Source organism: Cavia porcellus, unplaced genomic scaffold (assembly GCF_034190915.1).
Source record: "Cavia porcellus strain 051 isolate PalLab524CR breed Dunkin Hartley unplaced genomic scaffold, mCavPor4.1 scaffold_29, whole genome shotgun sequence".
In the NCBI taxonomy this organism is placed as follows: Eukaryota; Metazoa; Chordata; class Mammalia; order Rodentia; family Caviidae; genus Cavia; species Cavia porcellus.
The window spans coordinates 48,697,193-48,718,153 of record NW_026947512.1 but is presented as its reverse complement, the minus strand read 5'-3'; the positions used below and the strand labels follow the sequence as shown (position 1 = coordinate 48,718,153).

Genomic DNA, 20,961 nt, shown 5'->3' with positions numbered 1-20,961 from the left:
CCGAGGAACTGACACGCTGTTTGCACACAATAGTCTTCAGTGACTTATCACTTCAGGACTTGCAGTGGGCTCATGGCCATGGAAGGGACAGGCTGGCAATAATCCAGGCACATCCTCCCTACCTCTCTGAGGCAGGTATACAAACATCTTCTCCTGGAAACCTTACAAAGAAGAAAGTGTGGGAGACCAGCTGGTAAGCCAGGACTGCATGTGTGAAACACACACAGAGATGTGGACAGGCACAGCATGAATTCTAGATAGTCAGTTTTAATTATCTTTATGAAGATTATCAAGTAAAATGTAAAGACTGCTGATAAAATGCTGAAGTAAAATTATTACTTCACCATAAACTAGAACCATGATTTTTACAAAAAGCTAGTCACAGCAGTACACAGTTGTGATTCCAGCTACTCAGCAGGTAGGGACAGGAGGGTTACAAATTCAAGGCCAGCCTAGGGAGCTCAGTAAGACCCTATCTCAGTTAAACAGAGCTGGGAATGGAGGAGTTCGGTGGCAGAGTACTTGCCTAGCAAGTGCAAGGTCCTGGATTTAAACCACAGCACTGCAAAAAGTAACAAATTTAAACTGAAGGTAGGAGAAGCTATGACAAGGATGAATGCTTGAAACTCTCTAATAGTATATGCTTTGGTCACTTGTTGCTATAAGACAAACTACCTCAATACTTAACGGCTTCAAACCCCACCCCATTTATCTTGTTCTTAAACCCACAGACTGCACGTCTAGGTGGGTGGAAGCCAGGAGCTGGACCCTTAGAGGCCTGTGGACTTCAGCGCGGATGTCTGATGCTGGCTGCCTGAGCCTTCCTGGGGCAGTGAGCTCCAACACCTCCACATGGCCTGACTTCCTCACATTGTGGGAGCACATCCAGGAACAAGCAGCTAAAAGAGCCAGACAGCCATTATACTGCCTTTTCTGAAATAACCTTACATTCACACAGCATCATGCCCACCACACCCTACTGGCTAGAGACAAACCACTAAGGAAGCCGACATGGAGGGTGGAAGGAGTGGGCTGAGAATCAGAGTCATTAGACATCACTGACACAAGAGTTCCTGGGAAATTTTTTTTTAAATGTCCACCTAGATCTATTAAAACCAGATGCTAAAGTCCCAAAGTACAGTACTTTCCAAAATGCTTCCCCAGGTGTTATTAACATCTCTGAGCTTCCTTTCAGGTCCAAAATTATTTGTATCACTCCAATTTTTAGGAAAAAGTGGAAGAAACTAAAAAAGGTAAAATAAAGGTCTCTCCTTCCTATGGACTAAAGTTTACTTCCCCCTAACTCTTATGTTAAATCCCCAGTGTGATAGCAGAACATTAGGACCACCCCTCACTGCAGCACGCAGCCACCTTGTAACCATGGAGCTCAGCAAGGCATGGCCCAGGAACTGGCTATGCTGAAGCCTCTGGGTGCTTCGGGAGTAAAAGGTACAAATCTATGTTTTGAAAACTTTTTTTTGCATCGCTGGGGCTTGAAAGCAGAGTCTTAGAGATGCTAGAAACACACTCTACCACTGGCCCACATCCCCAGCTCCTATTTACTGATATTCTTAATCTGAGGTTACAAATACACTCACAACTTCACTACTACTTCCACATCACTCTGACCTAAACCAGGTGTTTTCAAGATCTGGCCTGCAAGTACTCGCTGATCAATGAAGATTACATACCCCACAGGTTGGCCCAACGTTTAATGAATTTTCCATTGTATCACTATAACCTACAGTAAAAATCATAGAAACATACATTTTGAAAATATAGTTGCAAGAAAGATTTACTTGGCTATTAGCTTTAAATTATTAACTTTGAAGAAATATTCAAAATAGGGTAAAGGAATGGATTTTAAACCTTTTGTCCTAGTTATCCAAGTTAAATATTAAGTACTACAGGAGAGAAACCTAGGCTCATAATTCTTTTTTACCCCAAGTCTATTTTATTCAAAGATAAACAGAAAAAGAAAAAAATTCTAACAAAATTTCAAAGCACACCAATCAGGGGGTAACAATGTACATTGTACATTGTCATCCCCCAGTCATTCACCCAGAGCACAAAACATCTTAGGCTCATAATTCTCATTCATTACATTTTAAAAATGAAAATTTCTACTGGATGTGGTGGTACATGCCTGCAATCCCAGCACTTGAGAGGCTGAGGTAGGAGATGTGCAGACAGTTTAAAGCCAGCCTGGTCTACATTAGAGAATTCAGGGCTGCTGTGAGACCCTGTTTCAAAAAAAAAAAAAAAGATAATTTCTATCGATCCATGAATTAATCCCTTGTATAAACTTGAATGAAAGCCAAACATCATTCTTATCTCCTAAAAATCTGACATTTATTTCACTAATTTTGTCCTGGTGTAGGACGGTATGGGTACTAAGTTATACTATCCACAGGGGTCTTCTGGTCAGTTAAACATTTTCTTGAGCTGAAATATGAAAATCCCTTTTCTTGATTAATTACTATATTAGTAAAATAGCCAGTTCAAAGACCAACCATTTCTTAGATTTTAATGTGTGAATGAATCACTTATAAGTTGTTAAAATCAGAATTCTAATTCAGTAGATCTACAGGGGTCTAAGATCTTCATTTTGAACCGGCTCCTAAGTAATACATGCTGCTGATGTCCAGTTTACTGAAAAGGGAAGACTAGATACACGTAAGTCCAGAGACCACCATGAGTAGAGCCCAGAGACAAGACTCTGGAAAAGAGGTAATCAAACTTGCAGCTTCCTATCAGCACTTCTCACAACAGCCAAGAGGTGCAAATAGCCCACCAGTGTCCGTTGGTGGATGAATGGGTAAGCCAATTATGGTCAGATACCACAGGACAGTATATACACACACACACACACATACACACACGTGCATGCATGAAATACTGACAAAGACAAACCTTAATAACATTAAGGCAAGTGTGGTAGCACATGTCTGTAATGCCAATACTCTAGGAGGGTATCGGGATTTGAGTCTAGCATGGGCAACTTGGTGACTGTGTCTTAAACACTTTGGTATGTACCTCAAACCCAGTGCAAAAGCCTTAGATTCAATCCCCAGTACCAACCCCCCCACCCCAATTAAGTTATGTTACCTGGAAGCCAGAAAAAAAGGACATGCTTTACATAATTCTACTTATATGAAATACCTAGAAGAGGTAAACCCACGGACAGAATGTAACTGGGCACCAGCTACTGTGTAAGTGACAACAATGTATGAGACAAGTGCTGGCTGCATACCATACCATTATTTATGTTGTGTCAGTATCACCTCAACTTCTTTAAATGTGTGAAAGAAATATTCCTATCAACATACTAAGTGGCAAAAAAAGATAAGGCCCACAGTTCTATGCCACAAATGTAAATACTTCTTATGGAAATGTAACACTCTAATACTTCATTTAATCTAAGTCTTTTTCTTTGTTGATAAAATATAGATATTTATGCTGTCTACCAATGAAATTTTAAGGAAACAAAGTAAAATGAAAACAATTATTTTATTTATTTATTTATTGGCACTGGGGATTCAGCTCACCACCTCCTCATGCTTGCCAGGCAGGCACTTATGCCACTGAGCAGAGCTAAGCATGAGAAGGTCATGGGTATCTGATCCTCAGCACTGCCAAAAAAACCAAAATAAAACTGTAAGACACCGCATGAAGTAACGCTGTATTGTTTTTACCATGACAAGTGCAGTACTCAAAATTGCACATGGTTTTAAAGGTGGAAAAGAATTCCTGCCACGCACAGTGGTGCATGCCTGTAACCCCAGCACCTGGGAGGCTGGTAAGAGAGCCTGAGGTCAGCCTGGGTTATACAGTAGGTTTAAGGCCAGCTTAAACTAAATAGTAAGACCTCGTCTCAAAAAAACCCCCAAAAAACCAAAATTAATTCCTGAAGATGTGAGGACTATTGGAAAATAGACATTTCACTGAATTACCAAATCTCTGACTAGGTAGTAAGTCTTGTGGTACAGATCAACTTCCGGGAAGCAATCACTCCCTTGTTGCCTTTATAATGCAATCAGTTCTGTTTAACGACATAATTAGGCAAATTCTAAAATATATTCAGAAATTTATTATCCTCTATCTTTCAGAAAATGACTCAAACGTCTTTTTCTGTTGGTTCTTTTTGTCTGAAATGCAACAACCTAGAAAAATGTATGGAGGAGACAAAGGCTCACGAGGAAGAACATACATCAGCAACATCAGTGTGCACAACACCTGTTACATAAGAGAAGGCAGAGTCTGGCATGACTACTTTAAGCCCCTTCTCTTTGTGAAATAAGGAGGTGAGCTGTGGCGTCACAGGGCTCCTTGCTCAGCATGAGTCAAATATACAAGCAGCTTTAGTTTTAGTTGAAAAAGATTGCTGCAGGCTTTCAAAAGTACACATTTAGTTATTCTTTTTCTCTAGATACTACCTGCCATTCTCCCAATTTCCTCCACAACCAATAAAGAAACAACCCCCAGCCAGGTAAGAACAACTCTCTGCTAAGAACACTGCTTTCCATAAAGCACCTACTGTAACACCACACAACTCACCGCAAAGATTTTTAGCAATGTTTTCATGTAGAGCTTTCGAATACCAAAGGAGACTCCAAAAATGGCAGGGACTATGATGAAAACAAGCAGGAGAGTGAAGAGGACTGTCAGGGAGATGCCCAGAAGGCTGACAATCAGGCTGTCAAAAGGCAGCAACAGGAACATGGTGGAGGATCCGGCCAGGCAGTGCCTTCTTTCCCACACACAAACACAGCCTTCAGGTGGCCCTTTCCAACAGCACCAGCCCAGGAAAAGAAGTCAGACCCCCAAGAGTACCAAACTCCATCCTAAAGTTCACATCATTCAACTGCCTGCACAGAAGGCACGGAGGCAGAATGACAAGAGAGAAGAGCCACGAAAGGCAGCCCCAAAACGCCAGCTCTCCCCAGAGCAGATGGCCTTTGCGGTGAACACAGCAGGAGTCTTCAGTTAACAGCATCCGAGTGCAGGCTGAGCTTCGGTACAAGTGGGAGCCAACAAGGGTCTCTGTTCAGCCTTCCTGATGCTTCTTCCAGAGGTTTTTCTCTTTTTCCTGCCTTGCAGCATTCAGTAGCTAAGTCTGTCCAGCAGATCCGTATTGCCAGAAGTACCAAAAAGAGTTCACATTGGTGCCAGAAAAATCCTGGTAACTTCTACGGAGGGGCTGACTGCTGGCAATCACACAGAAGACTTCTGAATGTGATTGTGTGGAAATTAAATAATTATTTTCTTCAATTCCTTCATAAACTGAAAACTATGCTCACTGTGGAGAGTTCGTGTCTGGCCCCATTCTTCCCCAAGAGGCTCCTGGTGCTTCTGCCCCAGGACCCTCCTACCTGGAGAGCCCCAGCCTTTGCCAGGACACGGGAGCTGACACAGAGTGCGGCATGCTGCTTGCAGTGAGTGTAATTCCACACGCGCCTGGCATTGGTGTCCTCCTGATACTCTTCTCCCTCAAGACCCTCTTCTCAGTGGTGACCTGGGTTCTTGGCAAAAAGCTGTTTACATGCTGCCAGAGCTGGGGGTGGAAACAGAAACATCATCAGTCACAGAAATCAAGAGTAAAGGCCAAAGTGCTTTGTGTGTGGGAGGGAAGGGCTGTTTCAGGGTAAGCCTACCAGCAGGCCAGCTTCTTAAGCCATCAAGGTTAAAGAGACCAGACACAGGTGTGGGAGGAAACACACTACATTTCATAGTCTTCAACTCCAATGATAGTAACTGTGAACAGACTGTGTGTGTGTAAGATGTTTCAGAGGAAGAAAGGCAAACCTATGAACCACAAATCTCCCTCTTACCTGTCCCCAAGTTACTCAAGAGTTCCTCTCCACAGATGCAACACATTACCAGCTTCATATCCTTCCCAAATAGTCTCTGCTTAGACAAGGAAATCACAATGTTCCCTCCCTTCCTGCCACCAGCCTGGCAACCAGTACAGCATAAAATACACATTGTTCTTCACCTTGCTTTTCATTTTGTTGCTTTAGCTTAACCAGTCTCAGAAGCGAGTTCCATCAGCACACACAGCACTCCCGCACTCTGCAGATGCATAGTGTTTAGCTGAGACTGTACTAGGACTGAGGCAACCAGTCTTCTAAGGCTAGACACTGCTAGTTCCACTTTTTTGTCATTATAAATAATGTAACAGTAAGTATGTGCATATATAATTTAGTATAAAAATGTACATAGCAAATACACTTCCAGGATAAAGTCTTAGAAATGGAATTTCAGGGGAAAAGTAAATACACATTTTTATTTTGCATGATATGATCACATTTTCCTCCACAGAGATTAAGCTTCGTTAGCCTGGCTTCCAATATGAGCTACACAAGAAGGCATTTCAATGCAGCTGACGTTCCAATTTTATAGCATTCATTCCAAATCACAAGTTTCACAGTTCTGAATCTGGGTGCTTCCTGTCCAGTCTCTGGCTTTTCCCCCAAGGTGCTGGGGAACTGATTCCATCACCTTGCCCTGGCTAGTCACACTCTAGCCACTAGCCTACCTCTCTAGACCTTAGCAAAACATTCTGGCTCACATGCCTCACCTCCTGGCTCTGTCCCAAAGCATGTGTTAGTTCAAGAAACTGAATAGACACATTGACTTTATCTTAAATTTTATCCAACACTTCATAAAAAACCTGTTACCTCAGTTAGTTAACTCCTACCCTACAGGTCAACCTGTATTATCTTCACTTTCCAAATCAGGACATGAAAAGGTGCAGACATGTATGCAGTTCTGTGTTGCAACAGACACATGCCCACTCAGTAGTGGTCAAGTGCTCAACCAGACATGGTATTTCTGTAGCACTGAGTCACGTACACTAGTTCCTCCACACTTCTTCCACTGTCACATTATTATTGCAAACATTTCCTGAACACTTACTACTCATCAGACACTGAGCTAGTAAGCCTTTTACACATTTCTCAATTCTTACAACCCCAGGGGAGCTACTACTCTCACTGCCATTTAGAGGAAAGCATACTGAGGGCTTGAAGGCAAAGTAAATTGCCCAGGGTCACAGACAGATGAAGGAGCAGAGAAACTCAGGATAAGTGCCTGTCCCTGAGCCCACACTTATTAACTACTGGGCCTTCCTGAAGTAACCTCAAATAAATCCACACTTCCCTCACACCAGACCTGCTCTGCAGAGCTTCTTATGATGAGAGAAAAACCACAAGGCAGGTCTGGATTCAGGTATACTGGAATGCAGAGTTCTCAGAACTCAAGGTACAGATGTGCTCTTTCACTTTTATAAACTGGCAAAACTCACAGGACGTGCCAGACTCTTAACAACATCCCAAAGCAACTAAGCTGTATGCATGTCCCGCCCCACTCACCCATTCCTGGCCTCTGCTCCCCTTGGCCAGCACTCTCATGGAAGAGACACAGCAAGAACCCTCTGTCCTACTGGCCAGGGTCACCTTAAATTCCACAGATTCAAAGTGACTGTCACAAAAACCCTTGTGACCCTAAAAACCAAAGTTTGGACAGCTCTTCTTTGGATCACTATCAACTGAGAATTCTCAGGGTTATTCTGGGTTCATGTTCCTGAAACAGTTAAGTAAACACATGTAGCAACAGGCTAATTTCTTCACCAAGTTCAAGGACTGGCAAACTATAACCTGTGTGGCGGCCAATGCTCACTCTGGTCTCTCTCTCTTTTTTTTTTTAAATTTTATTTAAGGAGAAAAAGAAAAAAAAAAGCAGAAAAAGGGTACATGCTATATAGAATTTCAGAAAAAAAAATAAACAGGAAATCACTAGTTAATGGATTACATATTGTCATCTTAGAAATATTTGCTCAAGTTACAAAATTAAAGCATATAAAGTGGACATTCAAACAGTGAGGTTGCAAACAGTTCTGTTCAATGATCCAACAAAACTCAATAATATCATTGTCTATCTTATACACTTAAATATACATGCAGTTATATCGTTTAGAGCACTCTCTTCAAAAGAGAGGATTCTTTTGTACAATGACTATTACACATTTTGGGTTTTATTACTCTCACAGTTCTTATTACTTTTTTGGAAGAGAGTAAAACCAAATGTGACATAACAGAACAGGGTCAGTCAAATCAAAAGGATGGACATGATAGATATGTAATAATAGATAATGTAAAAACATAATACAAGATGATCAACAATGGTTACCATAATGCCTCCTGCTATCTCAAAAAGAATTGACTCTGGTCTCTTTTATAAGGCTCCCAAGCTACACATCATTTTGGGTGTGCTTTTTTGTGGTATGTAGGTTGAAACCAGGGCTTCCGACATACCTCTGAAAGCTCTACCACTGAGCTGTACTCCAAGCCTGGTTTATACATCTTTGAAGAGATATAAAACACACAGAATATGTGAAAGAGACCACAGCCTGCAAAAATCTAAAATATTTACTATCTGACATATGACCCAGTTAGTTATTCTCTCCTCCCTCAGAGGTGACTTCTCCCCTTGTCCCTCTCCACCCCCTGAACTCTACCAAACAGGGAACATCCAACTAACCAAACAAGTTACTGAGCCAACACTAATCCTTACCTAAATTCTTAGAACTAAAGGAAACAAAATGCAAACAGCAATTAACAAATAAATGTCCAAACATTTTCGGGGATCAGTAGAAAAACCATCGAAGTCAGAGATATCTGGTGTTGGGAGCCAGGCATTTATGGCTTCAGCACTTGCCTGGTAAGCATGAGGTCATGAATTAGATCCCTGATACCAACAACAACAAACAAACAACTCCATACAACTATTACAGAGGTATCTGGTGTTTTCTGGCCTCCTCAATACTCTGATCTCTAAAAATACCAAAAAAAACTGCTCACATTAGAACACGATCAAACCACAACTTCTGGATAGCTGCTCATGTAGGGGAGGATCTCACTCAAGTAAGGATAACAAGGGCCTCTTCAAAGTGTGAGGCAAGGTGGCCATTAATTCAAAGGGAAATTTATTCCTCCGCTTCACTTCTACAGTTGGCTTCGAGCCAAACTCACTGATTCATTTGACACCAAGTTCCCCAAGAACTTATGTTCCAGAGAAAAATAGAAAAACCAGCTAGTTCTGAGTCCGCAGGAAGGAAGCTGGCTTCATCCTGGGAGGGTACCAGAGCTCACTGCTAAGCCATCTAAACTCTTCAGTCCACTGAATGGCAAGGCTGAGCCTTCAGGGCTCAGTTCTGGGCCTGATCAGATTATTAATTCAACAGCTATCTAGCAGGTAATCAGTACGAACTGGACACTATGTTAGAGGTTAGATGCTTAGTGGTGCAAACACACCTACACAGAAGAATCAAATAAGAGCAACTGAATTTAAATCAAGTCCTCTACACTAGTTCTGAGCCATCATAAGGTACATGACGAAGACTATACCACTCCCAACTACAGAAGCAAAAACTTTTCAGCTACGTCTCCTCTGACTTAGACCATGACTGCCAGAATACATATGCCCACAGAAATGCCACATGCCAACCCAAAAAGCTTTCTAAAAGTGTCATTTTGTCAAAAAGACATGCTTAGGCCATACACAGATATATGCATTTTTAAAGCACACCAAGTACATGCTTGTCAGATTATCAGATGATACATCTTACCATTTCATCAGGGTAATAAGAAACCCAGATGACTGTATGCAGTCTGGGCACCAAACTTTATGATAGCTTAGAGAGAAAAGGATTTCACAGTAGGATATAAACTACAAAATTCACAGGCCAAAAATTACAATGTGCTTACCAAGTGCTAAATGATAAAAAGGTTAGCTGTAAAACAGAAATATGAATTAAAACTACATGGCAAACCTCACCCCAGAAAGAATGGCTAGTATCAGGAAATCAGGGCTGGTATTTAGCTCAGTGGCCCTAGCTCACGTGAGTTTGATTCCCGGTACAAAAAAAAAAAAAAAAAGAAGAAGAAGAAGAAAGAAAAAAGAAAAAATAAAGAAAAAGGAAAAGGAAAATCGCTGAGGATTTAGCTCAGCGGCATTGAGTGCCTGCCTGGCAAGTGCAAGGTTGCAAGTCCGATCCCTGGCACCAAAAAACAAAACAAAAAACAGTAACAAATGCTGGCGGGGCTGTGGGGAAAAAACCAAACCCTTCTCCACTGTTGGGAATGCAGACTGGTGCAACCATTGTGGAAATCAGAGCGGAGATTCCTCAAAAAACTAGGACTACAGGTCCCATTCGACCCAGCTATTCCCCTTCTTGATATTTTCCAAAAGATTAAAAAACGTACCACAGCGATATATGTACACCCATGTTTACAGCAGCACAATTTTTAATAGCCAGATCTTAGAAACAACCTAAATGCCCATCAACTGAAGAATGGATAAAAAAGATGTGGTATTTTTATACAATGGAGTATTAGCCATAAATAATGATAAACTGGACACTTTTATAGGTAAATGGAGGCACCTTGGGAACATATTGATTAGTGAAATAAATAAGACACATGTGTAAACATCATATTGTTTCATTAGTGTGACAAACTAAAAGAAAAAATATGTATATGTATATGTATATTTATATAAAAAAATAGTGGGCCAGGGATTTAGCTCAGCGGCGTAAGTGCCTGCTTGGCAAATGTGAGGTTGTGAGTTCAATCCCTGGTACCAAAAAAAAGTTAAGATAGTTATGCTACTGATTTCTCTGAATTCATGCTGAAGAGAAAGATTTGGACAGCCACTGTTTGGACAACTTAATGCAGATGTTTTGCACTCTGGGTGAATGATCTGGGGATGACAGTGCACACTGCATGCACCATTGTTGACCCCGACTGACATGTTTTGAAATTCTGTTGTATTATTCCTCTTTTTTCTGTCTTTTTATTCTTGAATAAAATGGATTTGAAAAAAAATCATATTGTCACTAATGTAAGAAGTTGAAAGTAACAACATAGGTATGTGTCTGTGTGTGTGTGTGTATATATAGATATATATATATATCTATATATATATCTATATCTATATATATATAAAAGTTATTGATAGTTGTAACTACTGATTTCTCAGTTCACTGAAGAGCAAGATTTGTGCTGGTATTGTTCAGATAATTGTAAGCAGATGTCTTGAGCTATGGGTGAATGATTTGGGAATAACAATGTGCACTGTGGCCCCCTAATTGATGTGTCTTGGAATTTTTAGGTTTTTCTCCCCCCACCTTATAAAATGGACTGGACAAAAAAAAAACTACATGGTAAAAAAGATATGATAAGCCACTAAACTGGTAAGAACGGTAAGACATTCTCAAATACTACAAGGGGTTGTGTAACATGGTACAGACTCTTTGGAGAACAATTTAGCAAAGCCATAAAAGAAATTTTAAATATATGTAACTTGAGATCCAACAATTCCATTTACAGAAATTTATCCTCAGGGCACACTAAAGCAGTGCTTTTGACCTGGGACAATATCTGACCTCATGGGCAATGTTGGTGGGTAGTTCTAGCTGTCACAACCAGAAATGGGAATGCTATCACTACCTGGTGCCTGGAGGGCTGAGAGAATGCTAAAGGCACAGGAGGGCTCCTCCTGGAAGCTACCTCTGTCTCTCTGGGTGTGGCAGCACATGCTCCGGATCCCAGCACTCTGGGAGGTAAGGCAGAAGGATCTCAAGTTTGGGCCTAGTCTCCGAAACATAGTCACTTAGTAAAATGTCTCAAGCTGAAAAATAAACAAAGGGGCTGGAGATGTTCAGTGCAAGGGGCCTAGGTTCAATCCTGTGTTGCCAAAAAAAAAAAAAAAGTCTTGCCCCAGATGCTGAGGTTAGAGAACCTGAGTGTCCCATCATATTCAAAGAAAAGAACGATGTCTGTCAATGGAGGATAAACCAGAATATTACTATTACTCCTCTGTTAAAAGGAAACAGATGCCTCTATATACAGAGTATTAAGAACCAATCCTGGGGGGCTGGAGGTTTAGCTCAGCGGCATAAGCACCCTGCCTTGGAAGCAGGCAGTCATGAGTTCGATCCCTGGTACCGATAAAAAGGAAAAAGACAAGAAAAAAAAGAACCAATCCTGATTAAATGGGATAAAGCCCCTGACTCCTGCTACTTAAGGAGTTGCCTTGGCTCTCAGGTTTTAGAGGTTGCAGTCTACAATCTGCTGGTTCCAAAGCAGACACGCCACGTTGAATGGGAACAGTGGGAAAGTTGCTCATGTCATGGCAGCCAGGAAATGAAAATTCAGGGAGCGAAATACACCCTTCTAGGTCATCCCCATAGTGATACCTTTCCAGCCAGATCCAGCCCCTAACAGCACATTCAGCTATAATCCACATAGAGAAACACTGTGATCCAATCACCTTCCAAAAGACCTACAAGGACACATGAGGGTTTGGGGTGGATATTCGATCTAAATGGTTATCAACGTCCACAATAAACACGAAGGGTAAGGGAGGGAGGATAGATATATATGTATATAGTTTACATGTATTTGCAAAGAATATCTGTGGGGAAGTACAGAAGGCATTGGCTGCCTACAGGAGGACTAGAAGAGGGATGTCACTGTTTACTCTGTCTTTAGAGTTGCATTTCAAAGGTGGTTAACAGTCTCGTTTTTCAAAAATCAAAAGAAACACAGCAGAGCTTGTATATAGGGGCCCTTCGCATGAATAGAATTATGTCAATTACTTAATCTCTTCTAGTTTCTGTTCAACATTAGCTACAAAAAGGACTGTTTGAAAGAAGAGATAGTAACACTCTTCACACATACTGAATTTCCAAAATACATGAACTATTATTTTTATTTCTACTCTAAATCCCTGTCACAAAGAAGAAGGAGGGGCATTTAAAGGTGTTTCCCAAGAAGTATGGATATTATGCTAATATGAATTCTTGTACAATGATCACTCTTGACTAAAAGTGTTCAGAATTCCTGAAAAGTGGCTGGAGCATGTGATCCTACCCAGAAATTACCTGCGGTATGACAGGCAGGCAAAACAAAGCCAGCCCAGTGTTTCCACATGCACTGGGAGAAAACAAAACTCCTGCAGAAACAAGAAAAAGAAATGCTCAAGGATTAAAGAGGGTAGGTATGCTGTGTGACTGTATAAGCAAAGCCTAAGACACTGTCACAGTAGTTCTGCATTAGCACAGTAACTACCTGTGCGTAGACGACAGGGCTGAGAGCAGTGTGGGCCTACAAAGGCAGCCAGACCATGTTTTAGGCCATCACTGGTGCGCTGACTACACACGTGGAATCCACATTTGAATTGTACGTATGGACTGTGTGAACCTGGAGATAGGAGAACACTAAGTACACTCAGAAGACTAAATCAGTTTCCCAGGGATCACGGGATTAGCAGCTTCTGGTCCAGCAGGATTAGAACCAATGCCCGCCTCTGAGTCTATGCTCTCTAACCACTACGCCTTCCTACTCCTCAAACTGCTTCAAAATAAATCACCAGTTCCCTTAGGCTTGCTCTATAGGACTACTTGTGACTGAAGAAAAACTGCAAGGCAGATCCTGAATTATTAGAAACATCTGGATTTGTTTCTAAGAAACAGGTGATTTTAATGTGTAACCAGAATTGAGTTAAGGATTATTACCAATTAACTCGGCAAACAAGTAGGAACAGAAAAAACCAACTATGATCACAAATATTCTTAAGTGAAAATTCTTAGTTCCCTACCCTAAAACACTAAAAAAAGAGAACACAATATAAACAAATTGTAAGTAGAATGAAGCTAGTGAGAGGATTTAACTGCACCACAGGACTATGAAAACTGGAGGCTCACCCAATATGCTGACTGTCCCATGGGACTGAGGGTGCTGGGGATGCCCTATGGCGAGAGTCGTGGTGTTCTGTTTCTTGGTGGTTGTAAGGTGCATGTTTTATCTCAATGTGGAGACTCCAACCCCAATGCCTGGGGCCAAAGATGTAGCTCAGTGGTACAGCATGTGCTTATTAGTAACTACATGAACCTGGGCTGGCTCTACCACACATATTCCCCCCTCATACAACTCTTGTGGGAATGTGAGCTAGTTGAGATACTTTAAAAAATGGTTAGGCACAAGCTACCATCTGACCTAGCAATTCCACTCCTAGGTATCTACCCAAAAGAAATAAAAACAACTATCTGCACAAAACAAAGATGCATATGAGTGCTTAGAGCATGATTCACAAGACTCTAAATATGGAAACAACCAAAATGTCCACTGACTGACAAGTGTGGTATATCCACACAATGGAATATTATTTGGCTACAAAATGAAACGAAAAATGCTGATCCATATTACAACATGAATGAACCTTGAAACTAGCATGCTAAGTGACAGAAGTCAGTCACAAAACATTCTATTCATATGTAAATGCAAAATCTTGAGGCAGAATGTAGATGAGTGGTTGCTTAGAGTAGGGAGAATGGATAGATATGGGAGTGGTTTCTTCTTGTGATGAAAATAGTCTAAAACTGACCATGAAATGGGCTGGGGATGTAGTTCAGTGGCACAGTGCCTACCTGACAAGTGTGAGGTAGAGTTCGATTCCCACTATCAAAATAAATAATAAAAAATAAAATTGACTATGGTGATGGCTGCATGCATCTGTGAAAGCAATAAAAACCACTAAACTGAATTCTATATACTATATGGCTGAACTGCCTAGCATATGATTTGTATTTAGTAGCTATATTTTATTTAAAGTCTCTAGGATTCCCAACATATCTCTTCCCCCTCTCCCTTTTTCATCTCACAGATGTCTAGATATATACCCAGTGGCACCTTGTTCATGAACTTAATTCTTTCCATGATTCTGGTCACAAATCTAACTGGACAAGAACCAAATCAAATTCAATGGTTAGGTTCAATGACCTTATGGGGAAGTTTGATTAGTTTTTGTCCAACTTGGGTTGCAACCAGAATGGTGGAAAGTATTACATTTATAAGCTAAGACAGATGACTGATAGATATATAGACAGACATGTTGTTAACAAAGAACGGGCCAGGGTGAGGTGCAGCTCAGTGAAAGGGTGCTTGCCTAGCATCCAAGAGGCCTTGGGTTCAATCTCAGCCGTGGAGGAATGTCCCAGGACACTCCTATGTATCTGGATTCTGTAGAATGGAAGATGTATTACAGTGATTAGATCAGATGTATCTTAAAATTCCTTCCTAAAACAAGACTTTTGTGTATGTGTCTTTAAACTTGTGAAATGCCACAGAAGCAGTAAAGCACAACAGTTAAACACACTTACATCCCACTGGCACAGATCTACGCAGTCCATCAGAGCAGCCACTAACACAAGCAACTTTTGCACATCTGAAATATGCTACAAGTATGCTAAGGAGATGAAAACTCATAGGCAAATGAGCTCATTAATTTTATAATGATTACATACTAAAGTGATATTCTGAGTAAACTGAGTTAAATAAAGTATATTAACATTATTTCCACCTGTTTACTTTTTAAACAGATTTCATTGGGAGCCTGAAGCAAGAGGACCGTTGTGAGTTCGAGATTACCCTGAGCTACATAATGAGTTCAAGACCATCCTGAACTACATAAGGAGACTTTATCTCACACACAAAACAAAAACAGCACCACCACTACCAAAAAAACAGTGGCTCTGTACCTGCCTGGCAAAAGCACAAGCTCATGAGTGTGAAAAAAACCAAATTTTTAAGGAATGAGATGTAAGTTCAGCGGTAGAACACTTGCCTAGCATGCATGAGGCCCTGGTTTCATCCCCAGCATCATTCACACTCATACAAGTTTTTAAGTTTTAAATGCTGACTTAACAAATAATTATATATATATGGGGATCAAATGTGTTATTTTGATACTCATATATATTGTGGGATGATCAAATCAAGCTAATTGACAGGATTTAAAATTATACATCTGTTTGTATTTCTACTACAGTACTGATCAAAAAAATTTAAAGGCAATCATATAATTCATTTCCAATTGGTAAATGAAAACATTTTCTGTCTCTCCCTATTCCTCACAAGTGTGAAGAAAATAGTACCCAGAGAGGACTGAGAACTAGAACCAAGAGTCGTTTTCTTAAGTTTGTCAACTTAGTTAACAAAAGATGTGGAGGGGGTCTCTAAAACTGTAATGGATTTATTCAAGAATGAGCAGTGGAGTACAATACAGAATATGCATGCTATGACAGATCACGGGTAAGAGTTTTAAAAGGTAAAATGCAGATTACATAAATTGGTCTAAATATATAAATAAAATATAAGTATTCTTTGTGCAAGGCCATGGTTTTCAGAGTCTCTAACAATTTTTATCATGCACGATGGCCCCTCTCTTACGATCTCCCAACTCCTTGTTAGGGTCTGATGAGGCTATTGTGGTTCTGACACTTACCAGTTCTAGGTACAGTTGTTACTCTCTGGTTTATAAGACCTATATACATAATTACTTAGACTTCCTGCATTGAAGTGTTCTCACCAATTCTGTTTTGCTTTGGAAAGGCTAAAGGTATGGTTCAGTGATAACTGCATGTGCTCAGCATGCTGAAGGCCAGGGTTCCATCTCCAGCACCAAATTTACAAAAAAGAAGAGTCATACAGTAGGTATTATATTCTCCATGATAGAAGATTTTTCTGGTACTACAAATCTTGTGTTTAGAAGAAGGTACAATTGTTACATACAATTATGATAGGCAAAACAAAGGCCTAAGAAAGGTGACAAACCAGTAACCGTTTGTGGCATATGTACCTGTTATGTGGTTTAAAGAATAGAAAGTACCTTACAAGAATTACAGAAAATTCCTAGTATTTAGAACATATCTTCTCTCCAATTCCATTCTCTCAAGAAATATTAATCATACTACAGAAGCACTATTATGTAGCTTCAGAACACAGGAGAGGATGACATTCAGTCAAGTCTCCCTGTGAGCTAATCATGCTGAAGTAAACCACGTCATAATAAAGCCCTAGTCCAATTTACTTGTAGTAACTTTGTAGCTACTTTGTGCTTAAGGAGGCTCAAATGTTTTCCACAAAGCAATGTATTTTCTTTACAAAAGTTTAACTTTTCAGGACATGCACACACATGAGAGAAGTGGTTTGTTAAGCAGAAAGCACTTAGGAAGTTAGGTCAGACTCCTGATAGACTTGCCACAGGCCTCTTCCGGCAGAGGCCACACATAGGGGTTATGATTTACCATGACAAAAAAAAATGCTCTATTGCTAAATGTTACACTGGATGTGCACAACAATCACTGCACCAGTTAAGTTACAATTAGTTCACAACACATAAATAATATGCCTTTTATACAAACTCAGGGAATTCTACATTTAAAGACTTGTTTCTTTGCATCACTCCTGACAGAAGGAGACTATCCCCCTGTTAAGGGTGAGAAGGCTTAGCTGTAGAACCCTTGCAGCTAGGAGGCCCTGAGTTCCATCACTAGCACCTTGGAGAGGGGGAAACAAGCAAAACTACAGTGAGTGCTGCACAGTGACATTTCAGTCAGAGAGGGACCACCCACACGACAGCGATCCAGTCAGACTGCTGCCCAGTGACATGGTGCCATCTTAGAATTGTGCGGGTGCGCTCCACGAGGTTCCAACAACAAAACCTCCTAATGATGCATTTCTTACACGCATTCCTGCCGCCTGGCGATCCTCATGATGTATGTATTCCTGCATCCTAGTCTCCTAATGATGCATTCCTGCTGAGTTTATCTCTCTTGAGGTAAAAAAACAGCACAAACTCTGCTAAGAAATTCATACCATGATTTTATGAAAAAGCCTAACTGATGAAGCATTTAGCTTCATGAATAAAAGGATTTACAGGAGAATATGACAAAGCTTTTACAAAAAGTGTTGCTCGGAGGAAGGTTTGAAGGGAGGGGAGGGAAATGGAAAATGTTATATTTTGTACAGGAACAAATCTCTATGACGATTGTGATCATTATCTAAAATGTACCAATAAAATCTGATGGGGGGGGAACAGCAGAACACAATTGTTCTCTCAGTAGCAAGCGTAAAAGAGCAGGGAAAAAAATTAGAACAGTGAGGATGCAATCCAAATCACTCTAACTTAATTTTATTTTTGGTGGTGCTGATCCTCAAATCCTCATGCACAACAGAGAAGTACTCTACCACTGAGATAAGCTACATTTCCAGCCATTTCCCCACTGAGTAACTACTGTGTTAAATAGCTGTGAATATTATCTAAACCTTTTTCACCTTGTTCTTATTTTCAGTCTAGTATTTCTGAGGCCAGGGTATACTTAGGTCTCCTAAAAACTATAGTAAGAACTTACTATTTTCAAAGTTTTATCTTAAACAATTTGAGACACACTTTCCAGTTTCACTATTCTGTATTTGGTGGGAAAGTTCATGTTTACCATCCAAGTCCTTCATGAGTGATAGGGTTTTTAGTCACAGCCTCTCTCTGTTCTTTGCAGAAAGAAACTAAAGACAAATGAGCATGCCTCAGTTTGGTCTCTTTAAAGTAACTGAACTTCTGTGGACCTTGAAGGCTCACAAATGCGAAGCTGAATAAGATGACCTCAAAGTTCTCACTAAAATCAGAAACAGTTTTGGTTTTAACCTGTTTTCCAGCAGCCTGGTCATTAGATACCCTTTTCTGATCTTTCTCCAACTCATTATACATTTCTTAGTTGAAGGACTATTAATATTAGACAGTTTCAATAAAAGTACAGTGTAACTGTGCATGACACTACCTTAGTTACTTTTTCTTTTTTGAGATACAATATCAGACACCCACAGCTCTAAAGGGGAAAGGGTTATTTGGCTCACAATTCCTCCAAGTTTTAGTCTACAGTTGGCTGGATCCAAGGCAGAGCGGCACAGCAGAGGCAAAACAGCTCATGACAAGGTAGCAAGAAGCAGAGCCAAGAGGGGGAGGCAAGACCCCACTCTTCCATGCCAGGGCCCCTGCAGTCCTCCTCCAAAGAGGTTCACCTCCCAAATCAGTTAGCTATAAATTCACAGGGAGACTGGCCCATGGAGGTGTATCAGGCCCCCGTGAACCAATTATCTCCAAAAAGCCCCAACTGCAAATACAGGAAGCTTTCATAACATACACTGAAATTTTTATTTTCAACCTGAAGCTATTCTTGAGAAATAAGGGCTTACCTTTCATTAAGAATTTCTCCCTACGGTTCAAGGCATGTAGAACATGTGCTTATGGAACGTCCTAAGATCACATCCCAGTATCAAAATAAATAAATAAAAGAACTCAGCCAGGTGTGATAGCGCACGACTGTAATCCCAACACTCAAGGAAGCTGAGGCAGGAGGGTCACAGGCTTACAGCCCAGACTGGGCAAATCAGTGAAACTTTGTCTCAAAACAAAACAAAGAGCTGGAGCCCCAGTATAACAATTATTTAATTAATTTCTCCCTGGATCATGGGAGAAGTGAATGCAGAGATGAAGAGGATAGGATTAGCGATAGGTGCGCTGATGGGGGTGGACGATGACCACATGCTGGTTCATTCATCTACTTCTGTCTCAAATTCCCCAAAATACAAAGCCAATACACACACACACACACCCCACTTTCAAAGAGAAAAGCAGTACCTCGTTGGCAGTATTACAGGGTTTTGTTCACACTTTAAGTGTAACTGCTTTTCACATCGTTTTCCTTGAGTTGAGATGGACTCTCCAAGATATAAAATTAAGCAGAGCGCTTCTCAGTTCAGCCAGAATAAAGCAGAAAGAAAATTCTGCAAATGATTTCGGGGTTCCCAAGGAGCACACTCAAAGCACTGGGAAGGGCAGGGCGATGCGCCGAGCAAGACATGGCAGAGCCACCCCCTAACGCGGCCACAGGCAGCTCTCTGTCCCTTCTCAGCGACTAAACTCGAAGCCCTCCGCACGACGGCAAGTGCAAAGATGCCGATGCGCCAGCAGCGAGGCGGAGGACGCCTAGGCGGGCGTGGACCAGCGGAAGGGCGAGGGGCGCGGGGAAGGAGGCTGGCTGCGCCGGGACGCCCATCGGACAGGAGGCAGCGGCAGCTTCCGGGGAGCGGGCGCCCACGTGACCGGGCCGCGCCACCGCCGCCGCCCTCCTCGGGGCCGGGCCGGTGCTTGGCCGCCAGCGCTCCGGCGCGCGCAGGCTCGGCACTCGGCTCCGCCGGCCGGGCCCCAGGAGGTGGGTGGGCAAGGTCCCCGCGGCGGCGTGCCCTGACCCCGCGCCCCCGGGAAGGGGAGGCCGCTCCACTCACCAGTCTTGGGCTCAGGTTCCCGGTCCTCCGCGCGCGCCGCCTCCCACGGCCGCTGCTGTCGTTGCCGCCGCCGCCACGGCGTGCGTGAGACGTGCGCGCGCCCCCTTTGTCTACGCCGCGCTGACGTGCGCGCGCCGGCCACAGGGGCGGGGCCCGGGCGCGCAAGGCGGCTCCCTGCAGCAGGGTTGGGGCGCTCCTCCACCCAGGTCAGGCCAGGTTGCGTCCGGGGCTGTGTAGATGTGTCACCTGGAGACTGTTGATAGACAACAGGAGTCTGGATGTGAAGAGCTTAGCTCAAGGCCTGGCCAGCCCAAGAACTGTCCGCAACCACGCCGCACCCTGTTCCCCGTTGGTCGGTGCCAGGTAGCGGACCCCAAGGCTCCAGGGCCTCGCTGGGCACTGGGGCCTGCCTAGCTCGGCCCTCCCCGTCTAGTTTATCTGATTACTGACTGGGGAAGACGTAATCACAGCACTCTGGGAGGCTGAAGCAGAAAGATCACAATTTCAGGCCAAGTCATGGCAATTTAGGGAGACCCTCTCTCAAATTTAAAAACAAAAAAGCCTGAGGATGTAGCTCGGTGCAAAGGCCCTGTGTTTACTACCCAGCATCACCCCGCTAAAGGAGGGGGAGAAGGAGGGAGAAAGGAAGGAAGGAGATTCAAAGGGGCAGAGGAGTTGGTGTATGGGACCTTCGGGTTCCTTCAGAGCTGCTGCTTTCCAGGATGAACCTCCCTGGGAACGTCTCCGCATGGATTTCTCATAGCCTCTTCAGGCT

General features: G+C 42.2%; 1 protein-coding gene across 4 annotated transcripts in view; it reads right to left on the bottom strand.

Annotated features, from left to right (window-relative positions):
• Gpat4 (glycerol-3-phosphate acyltransferase 4) overlaps positions 1 to 20,328 on the bottom strand; it is a 37,530-nt gene extending 17,202 nt beyond the window's left edge. For 2 of the 4 annotated variants that reach the window (XM_063239891.1, XM_063239892.1), the window contains exons 1-2: positions 20,187 to 20,328; positions 4,558 to 5,554 (exon numbers count right to left, since the gene is read on the bottom strand). In XM_063239891.1, coding sequence (XP_063095961.1) covers positions 4,558 to 4,722 — 165 coding nt within the window. In that variant the 5' untranslated portion in view covers positions 4,723 to 5,554; positions 20,187 to 20,328. Of the gene's footprint in view, positions 1 to 4,557; positions 5,555 to 19,539; positions 19,897 to 20,186 lie in introns of those variants that run through there. The other 2 variants (XM_003464618.5, XM_063239893.1) reach the window with 2 other exon arrangements.
• Between the last annotated feature and the right edge of the window lie 633 nt (positions 20,329 to 20,961).